Genomic DNA, 10305 nt, shown 5'->3' on the forward strand with positions numbered 1-10305 from the left:
AAGCATTGTTTTACACGTATAACCATGACTGCACATCAGCAGCGCCATCACCCAGCAATATCACCGTCTGAAGGCAGAATAGCAGAGAAGGTAATAAAGTCCTCCAAGTAGCAACAATCCCTCGCTGAATCTTTAAAGCAAACATACCCAACTGGTTCTGAGAGACACATCAAATAACAAAGGCAGTGCGGGTGTTTATTGCTAAAGATTTGCAGCCGTTTTTCAGTGATTGGAGATGCGGGCTTTTGTCATCTCATAAAAGCACTCGATCTGCGTTACAGACTACAGTCTCGCATTTTTTCAGCACCGAGATAATTAAGATGGTTTATTTATGTTTACTTAAGTACAAATTTGTTTATTTGAAATGGTCAATTCATCTTTATTACCTTCACATTTATGTTTATTTTCAAAGTTTAGGATTTTACGTGTTCCCCAGTTTGTACATGGGCTACCAGCAGCTGTGAGATTTCAATGTTAATTTTTTTAATACAATACACTAGGAACTAGTGTACTTTTCTTGGCTTTTAAGTAAAACAAAATAAGTATTGCAATAAATCGTTTTTATTTTTTTCTCCTTAACCTTTTACTCTTCCTATTGCCCATAAAATAAAAAATAAAAAACATGTGTCAAGCCATGAGAACCGAACACCGTGTTAAAAAACTGAGGTATGTATTGAACCATGGGCTAACTGTATTGTTGCATCCCTAGTAGCAACAGTGAATTTTTCACAGTACTGAATATTTTACACTTTATTTTTATTCAGTTGATTTTTCTTTATTTTATTTTTAATAGAATAACAGCTTCTAAGTTGTTTGTTAAAACCAAAAGTGTCTTGCAGTACTGTTTTTGTAAGAAATGAAAAGCAAATGACATTAGTCTCCTCCTCTTTTAGGCTGATTTGAAAAATGGTTCGATCCTTGACAATAAAAACATAATGTGATCCGAACCATGAGATTTGTGATCCGTTACACCACTATTAAAAGAGACCTTCAATTTTAAAATATTGTTAGCTGTTCTCTAATTTAATCTTCCTATTTACACAGTATACCTCCAAGAACGAATGCTCTTCTACAGTGGGCTTTCAGATGTACTTCGAGTTTGCTCCGTCTGGAGGGCTTGTACACACTGGTCGCACAAAAGGGACAATGAAATTTGTTGCAACATTTTGTGCATTTCTCCAACTTCGGGTACGGTTGATTTTTCTGAATCGTGATGTGTCTCTGGAAATAGGAAACAAAACATAAAAAACATAGTAAAATCTCATGTTTTTAAGTCAAGACCTGAACAGAACAGACTTTTTTTTAGATACAATGGACACCCTATGATCATCCCCCAAGCATTTATATATATATATATATATATATATATATATATATATTTGTAATATTTTGTTTTCTTTTAACATTTTTTAAGGTTAAACAATAAAAAAAACAGTACAATACCAATAAAAAGAAAAAAAATTACGAAATAATTGACATTAGCCGACATATAACACAACATACGTAGCAGCATAAACATTAAAAACAAAAAACGATGACAATATTCAAGTTTTTACAAAGTCATTGTCATGAATATATGGGTTCTGTGAAGTTTCAAGATATAATTGTTCCATTTGAATGACATAAAGCAGTTTGTTCAACCATCTCTTAAAACAGGTAGCCTTTGGAGAGGAGATTTCCAATTAAGTATTGGACAATTAAGTCCAATGTTTGGAAGATATGTATTTTTTTATGAAAGAGCCCCTATTATGACTTTTTGAAAATGAACTTCCATGTAGTGTGTAACACAGCTCTAAGTGTAATATCCAGCTCATAACAGAAAGTTATTATAAAAGAGTCGAGTGCTTTCTCGAGTGCTTTTTTCTTGAAGCTTTCTAGTGCTTCAAATAAATCATCTTGATAACGAGTCTTTAGCCGTTTCGGCGTGACGTCTATACGAAACAAGCCGTTGTGGCGGGAACAACTGATTTAGCCAATCACAACAGTCAGACGCATTTACGTCCGCGCGGTTTGTGAGAATAAAAGCCTTTGAATATTTTTCCAGACACATTTAGCTGCTAGAAGTTAGTCAGATCACGTTTATATGTTCTTCTTAATGGCAACTGTATAAATAATTATCGATGAGATGCTTATGATAAGCCGTTGTTTGTTTACCTTCAAGCTTTGCGTTTGCCTTTGAAACAGCCTGTGAGCGCCTGCACACACACATATTATGAACATCTCGACATGCGAAAGTGATCCTGCGAAAGTTGTTCACAATATTGATCATCCACAGAGTTTGTAATTTAGTCAAATGTTTACAAATACAAGCGCAGCCGTTTGAAGCTCATTTGTGGTGAATGATGTCAGAATTTACCGGTATTTTGGAATGGATGTGTGAATGCTCTTTTCCGGAAAATTTCCGTAACGTCCTCGCCTGTGTGAACAGCGCTTTTTTAAATACACCGGTAAAGTCGTTACGGAAATTTTCCAGATATTAACCGGTATCACTGTGTGAAAGGGGCTAATGAAAGTGTTTTTGACCTTGCATGCATATAAGACTGTTGTTGGAGACCCTTAAAACAAAAATATGACTTTTTAATTTTTAATGTATAATAGGGGCTCTTTAAGTTCATTCTTATCTATCTATTTATAGTGCTCAGAATAATTGAGTACACCACATTTTGAAAACAAACATTTTTTTTATAATTTCTCAGTGAATATAGGCAATGTATTATGGTGCATTTACACAAAACAGATTTATTAAACAGATATATTTTTAAATAATATTTTAAATCACCAAATATATTTAGAAATTGACAGATAATACAATTAAATTTGAGCAAATTATTGCAAAAATAAATTACAACCTACAAAATTGTAACTAAATTTCTATATATTTTATTATTTCTATATTACATCTGAAATGATGGTGTCAAGAAGCTTTAGTAAAACTTTTACTAAAAAGCTCAAACTTCGATGGCGTAGTGCTGTCACACATCACAGCAAGAAGGACGCTGGTTCGAGTCTCGGTTGAGTCAGTTGGCATGCCTGTATGGAGTTTGCATGTTCTCATGTTCGCGTGGGTCTCCTCCGGTTTCCCCAAGTCCAAAGACATGCGCTATAGGTGAATTGTGTGAGCTAAATTGCCCGTAGTGCATGTGTGTGAATGAGTGTGTAGGATGTTTCCCAGTAATGGCTTGCAACTGGAAGGTCATCCACTGCGTAAAAACAAATGCTAGATAAGTTGGCGGTTCATTCCGCTCTAGCGACCCCGTTTTAATGCAGGGGTTACGCCGAAAAGAAAATGAATGAAAAACTTCGACCGAGAGTTTGCAGCGACACTAACTTAGTCAACACGATCATGGATTTGCTTCCTTGACTTCGCACTTGTCGCGTGCAGATAAGCATTCACCCCGAGTGCATTTGTTCACTGGTAACGTCGCTATGAATATAACATAACGTCAAAACACAACTTACCGGGCTTTCAGCCATAATTCTGTGCAACTTCGTTGTGTATTACGGCTCAGCCTGAAACTGTTGTCCTAGTCCTGTTGTCCTGAAATTGTCACAAAAATGGCTGCAGCCACACGTCGTTTCCGGTGTCGTCATGATGTGTCTGACCATAGGTGTCTGACTGACTGCTTGGCAACCAGGATCAGAAGACAATTTCAGGCGCAGCACAGAAATATATACGTAGAGTGAGTGTTTACATATTTAAAGAGTATTTGAATATAATTATATAGTACTATTAAGGTATCTTCTTTGACGTGTCATGTATAAAATGTTTTGCAAATTTCGTTGCATTGTATAAAACAGCATTAGCGTCGCTTGTGAAAAAAGTTTATCGTGTAATGCAGGTGTAATTACAGTATTTTTTTTATTGAAATATTAACTTGCAGACCTGATAATAATGAAGTAAAATGCCACGTGTAACGTTATTTTTAACTTTGTTTTTAAAAAGTTATAAAAAATGTATGTGTATTATGTTGGAAATAATGCTTCCTTAGTTAACGTTATTTCTTTTACATGTTTACGTTTCATGTAAAAGCAAAGAGGTCATCTGTGGTGTTTTGCAGTGGAAATACACAAATAAAATGCAGATAAAATTTATTAGAAAAATACTTGATTATTTTGGGTGCTTATAAAGTCAAAAGTTATGGTGGGTGAATGTTTAATGTAATTAATGTAATGTATACTCACCGGCCACTTTATTAAGTACACCTGTCCAAATGCTCGTCAGCACAAATTTCTAATCAGCCAATCACATGGCAGCAACTCAATGCATTTAGGCATGTAGACATGGTCAAGACAATCTGCTGCAGTTCAAACCAAACATCTGAATGGGGTGAAAGCTGATTTAAGTGACTTTGAACGTGGCATGGCTGTTGGTGCCAGATGAGCTGGTCTGAGTATTTCAGAACTGCTGATCTACTGGGATTTTCATGCACAGCCATTTCTAGGGTTTACAGAGAATGGTCTGAAAAAGAGCAAATATCCAGTGAGCGGCAGCTCTGTGTGCACAAATGTCTTGTTGATGGCAGAGGCCAGAGGAGAATGGCCAGACTGGTTCCAGCTGATAGAAAGGCAGCAGTAACTCAAATAACCACGTGTTACAACCGAGGTATGCAGAAGAGCATCTCTAAATGCACAACACATCCAACTTTGAGGCTGATGGGCTGCAGCAGCAGAAGAACACTCCGGGTATCACTCCTGTCAGCTAAGAACAGGAAATTGAGGCTAAAATTGCACAGGCTCACCAAAATTGGACAATAGAAGATTGGAAATATGTTGCCTGTCTGATGAGTCTCAATTTCTGCTACAACATTTGGATAGTAGAGTCAGAATTTGGCATCAACAACAAGGATCCATCCTGCCTTTGCATCAACAGTTCAGACTGCTGGTGGTGGTGTAATGGTGTGGGGGATATTTTCTTGGCACATTTTGGGCACATAAGTACCAATTGAGCATCGTGTCAACGCCACAGCCTACCTGAGTATTGTTGCTGACCATGTCCATCCCTTTATGACCACAGTGTACTCATCTTCTGATGGCTACTTCTAGCAGGATAACACTCCATGTCAAAAAGCATCAATCATCTCAGACTGGTTTCTTGAACATGACAATGAGTTCACTGTACTCAAATGGCCAACACAGTCACCAAATCTCAATCCAATTGAGCATATTTGGCATGTGGTGGAACGGGAGATTCACATCATGGATGTTCAGCTGACAAATGTGCAACAACTGCGTGATGCTGTCATGTCAATATGGACCAAAATCTCTGAGGAATATTTCCAGCACCATACCATGAAGGATTAAGGCAGTTCTGAAAGTCTAACTCAGTACTAGTAAGGTATGCCAAATAAAGTGGCCGGTGAGTGTATATTTGTACATTTGTATTTATTTAATATTGAAACACCTTTTTCCCCACATTTTATGTTACAGACTTATTCGAAATTTAATTTCATTCATTTTTTTCCCTTAAAATGTGACACACATTACCACTGTAATGTGAGTTTGTATGTAATCTTTCCCAATTTATATACTTATAAAAAACTATATATAAAAATCTGTACCATGACACTCAACATTGATGTGGGGATCTGCTGTGATCTATTTTTGGGTGGCAGGAACTGGAAAACTAGTCACTTCAGGGTGTTGTTCATAAAATGTTGAGGAAAATAATCAATTTAATCCATTTTAGAAAAAGACAAAGCGATGTTAACAAAAAACTTTATTTTAAGGTGTCCTTGTTACACATTCTGTATATTTACTAAAATAATTACAATTAATGATGCACAATTACATGCAACCAACCCTAAAAATAACTTGCATAAAATAACAACAAAATACATACATGTAGTTAATTAATATTCCTGCGTAGTTAAAGGACACTGTAAAAAGTAACCATTAAAAAGTGAAACTTATTTTCATTTAAACTGTTCATATGTTTGTAACTACTAATTACAAGTGAAAAAAGCAAAACGGAGACTTGCTTGAACAGGATTATTTTGAATAAGTGATTTGTTTAACTGGATTAGGGAGTTCCAAGCAGGATATATCACCCTCTGAAGGCATTTCAAAGTGAAAACAATCATGGCTGCCATATTGAAGGGCCTTGATGAATGATTTTGAAGGGTGCAACTGTTGACTTTTCCTCATGGTCCCCATGATCCTTTGTACAGGGAAGTTGTTTGGTGTCGATCACACTGTTGATTATTTCAATTAGTGAATTCAACTGTTTTTTAACTGTTGACTCACTGACCAGATTATCTGAATCAATGGAACATTAAAGGTGCAGTTGGTGATCTGCCTAAATGCTAACCGGTTAGCGTAATATCTTTCAAATACAATCCCTCCCCTGTCGTCCAAAGCTACACCTCCTGAAATCACCAACGTGCACTTTAAAGATAACAGAGACCCACTAGATCATATCATTCGCCAGTTAAAAAAACTTTATGCTACAAATCTGAACGAAAAACTATATCTAGCAAGTTTTCAGTTATGTAGTTAGAAAGCAAAACTTGCCATCACAGGTGACACAGTAGGTAGTGCTGTCACCTCACAGCAAGAAGGTCGCTGGTTCGAGCCTCGGCTGGGTCAGTGGGCGTTTCTGTGTGGAGTTTGCATGTTCTCCCTGCGTTCGCGTGGGTTTCCTTCGGGTGCTTGGTTTTCCCCACAGTCCAAAGACATGGGTACAGGAGAATTGGATAGGCTAAATTGTCCGTAGTGTATGAGTTTGTATGGTTGTTTTCCAGAGATGGGTTGTGGCTGGAAGGGCATCTGCTGCATAAAAATGTGCTGGATAAGTTGGCGGTTCATTCTGCTGTGGCGACCCCTGATTAATAAAGGGACTAAGCCGAAAAGAAAATGAATGAATAAACTTGCCATCACTCTCTAATCAGTCTCACTCCAGGGTACCCCCAGGATCCTCCAAATGACATTCAAGGCTTTTTAAGACCTTTCAATAGCTTTTCAAATGAAATTCAATGCCAACTTTATACCCATTCCGACATAAGTATGAGTGGAAAACTGTCAAATATGTATAAATATTGAACCCAAGAAAATAATTATGTACAAGAGGGCTACTTGAATTAAATAAAACATTTTATTTAAATTATCAGTTATAATTAATACATACACAACAGCGTGGTCGTTCACCCAGTAGCGAATATGAAGGTCTACTTTTCGTCATCTTATTGAGACTCTCGTCAAACATGACCACAAACCAGTTGGCCTTATTGACCTGGTCAGTCAGTTCTTTAGTAATAATAGGAGCCAATCCGAATTAAGTAATAGATGCAGTTTTGTTGCTTCCACAGGAAAATGTATCTGCAACCTCGGAGTCTGGAAACATGGTTTTAAAGACCTCTGTAATGTTCTCATTCGATGTGTAAGAGTGGTGCTCAGAGATTGCTTTAAGGACCCACATCACCTCTGCCTGGATGTTCCTTGGCTGTGGTGGCAATGCTTCTAATGTATACATTTCTTCATTACTAATAGCCAAAGCTGTTTTAGTAACCGAAGAGGTCTCCAGTGCACAGAACCGCACAATAGGTGGTTGGCGCTGACGAGCAGTACTTCACGCGACCTCCGTGAAGTTGGCACCCCATAAAAACAAATAATCCCCAAAACTATGCCATTCATTTGTGCCACGTTTGTGCTGATTTGTGCCGCAAAAACGAACGTTTGTGCTGGTTTGGGGTCTGAGATATTAAGCATTATTTTTTTGACCGTGTAACGTCACTTTCCACCCCATGTTGCGCAAATGACTTCAAAACAGCACAGGTCGTTTGCGCTCGATTTGTGCTGGTTTGTGTCGTTAAAACGAACACGGTATCTGTTTTCCTCTTTTAGATATAAGCAAAATATTTCGGGAGCCGTGACGTCACTCTCCACACCATTTTCTCTAAATCGCACAAAACTGGCGTCTTTCGTTAGTGCTGGATTTGTGCTGGTTTGTGCCGTTAAAATAAACACTTTATCTATTTTCGTTGTTTAGATATAATCAAAATATTTCGGAATCTGTGACGTCATTCTTCACCCCAAGTTGTCTAAATCACACCAAACTGGTCTCATTTGTTTGTGCTCGATTTGTGCTGGTTTGTGCCGTTAAAATAAACACTTTATCTATGTTTATTGATTAGACATTGCCTAATCAAAGCATTTCGGCAGCCCCAACGTCACCCAGCCCAACAGACACCTGTTTTGTGCAATTTAGAGGAAATAATGGGGCGCTGAGTGACGTTGCGGCTCCCGAAATGTTTTGATTAGGCAATGTCTAATCAATAAACATAGATAAAGTGTTTATTTTAACGGCACAAATCGAGCACAAACAAATGAGACCAGTTTGGATTGTGATTTTGGAAAGTGACGTCACACGGTCAAAAAAATAATGCTTAATATCTCAGACCCCAAACCAGCACAAACGTTCGTTTTTGTGACACAAATCAGCACAAACGTAGCACAAACGAATGGCATAGTTTTGGGGATTATTTGTTTTTATGGGGTGCCAACTTTACGGAGGTCTTCACGCGGTGTGTTTGGCACCGCTCATATGGGAGTCCAGGGCCTTAACACCCATCGTCGCTAGCTTAAAAGATTTACAGCACCAACAGCAGTAGGTGTCGTGGTTATTTCCTGGCACAGTTTTGACCTAAACGTAACTGGGATACCTTGGCCACAGAGGATTAAACCGTCACTTTCCCATTTTAGCCGAAAAACTAGGCTAGCGACTATTGTGTTCTGTACCTCACTTGCCTAGTAACCATAGCGCTTTCTGTTTGAACGTAGAGCGCGAGGTGCACTCAACGTCATGCTGCAGGAATTTTGAATTAGCCTACATTAGTAACAGTTCATTTTGTAACAGTATGAACTTAATTCTAGGAAAAGCAAAAATGAATGAATAAAATAAGACCTTTGTAACAAAATCCAAGACTTTGTATACCAAATTCAAGGCTATTAAGGCCTTAATTTTAGATTATCAAATGTGAGACTATTTCAATGCTTTTAAGACCCCGCGGGCAGTGGCGTTGCGAGGGGGTTTAAGCCCCTGATCTTTTGAAATATATTGCACATGTTATAACATTTATTTTGTTATCTAAGTAATTAAAATTACCACATACATCACGCGCATTCCACTTAATGCAGCGTTTGTGTCGGGTAATTAAATAGTCAGCTGTTCAGCAGTACCTGTTTCTACCGGCAGGTGGGAGTGACACTGTTGTCACATGGTGTTAAAAAAATCCCGCCACTGCACTGTCATCCTTCATCCATTATTTTGAGGAGCTGAAGCTGATGAGGTAATAATACAACTGTTTCGCCAAACTGAATAGTTCTAACTACTGATGAAGCTTAGTATTTGTTTCCACAGTATAAAATGTGTGAAATAGTTTTGGTGAAATAAAATAACTAATCAAAAAAATGTGCGTCATATTAATGTAAACGCATGCAAATTAGTCAGAGAAACGTAGATTGTACTAGCTTTTTTTAGATATGATATAGATATCTAGACATATTTATCTAGATATAATATAGCCAGTCACATCTGCTTCTGTAATAGTTAAATCACAGTGAGTTCATGCATCTAGCATATTATTGTATAGCTATATTCTACTGTAACATGCTGTCACTTAGCATCAAATTATAAACTGACTTTCTTATGAAAAATACCTAAGATGGCTGGAAGAACACATACTGTCTGAACCATTTATTGTCGCAGTCCTGTAAATGATCAGTTAAAGCCTTTTTATCTTTATTCAGATCTTATTTTCATTCAACTACAGCAATTGGATCTTCTTTGAGGCTAAGCCCCTTATCCCTTTCGACCCTAGCAATGGCCCTGCCCGCAGGTACTCTGTCACTCTCTCATGCGCTTTGTCCTAAAGCGACTACTGTATGCTTAGTGGTTGGCCTGCTGGCTGCAAGAATTACACGTATTATTAAGCCATACTTGCATGCTATTTCAGAGCCAATATTCAGTAGTATGGTAAACAATATGGGGAGCGCGTCACAGGTTATCATTGTGCAAACATGACTCAATGTGAATATAAAAGCAACTACGCCTCAGTAAAGCAGGCTAGGCCGAATAGCGCTATTTACAGATGTTATGTTATTAAACTAAATAAAAATTTACATTATCGATGCTGTAAAAGGTACTTTATAAATTTGAAAAACGTCACATCAATCTTTCACCGGAAGATTTCATGGCTAAACAACACTTCCGTAAAACAACACAATCTACATCAGCTTTGAGTGACTAAAATAGTTTTAAAGCATAACATTACCTGTCTAAGAGAATTACTTCAGCCAAAGAGCTTAGAA

General features: G+C 37.5%; 1 protein-coding gene across 3 annotated transcripts in view; it reads right to left on the bottom strand.

The window, feature by feature from the left end:
- Window positions 1-3563, bottom strand: part of LOC794073 (uncharacterized) — a 29577-nt gene extending 26014 nt beyond the window's left edge. For all 3 annotated transcript variants that reach the window (XR_015498430.1, XR_015498431.1, XM_087265412.1), the window contains exons 1-2: window positions 3460-3563; window positions 1050-1221 (exon numbers count right to left, since the gene is read on the bottom strand). Coding sequence is in view for 1 of the 3 variants with exons in the window: in XM_087265412.1 (XP_087121538.1) it covers window positions 1050-1221; window positions 3460-3474 (187 nt within the window). In the remaining 2 variants the exon portion in view is untranslated. The remainder of the gene's footprint in view (window positions 1-1049; window positions 1222-3459) is intronic.
- Window positions 3564-10305: the final 6742 nt, after the last annotated feature.

Source organism: Danio rerio, chromosome 8, assembly GCF_052040795.2.
Source record: "Danio rerio strain M-AB ecotype USA chromosome 8, GRCz13ab, whole genome shotgun sequence".
Lineage (NCBI taxonomy): Eukaryota > Metazoa > Chordata > Actinopteri > Cypriniformes > Danionidae > Danio > Danio rerio.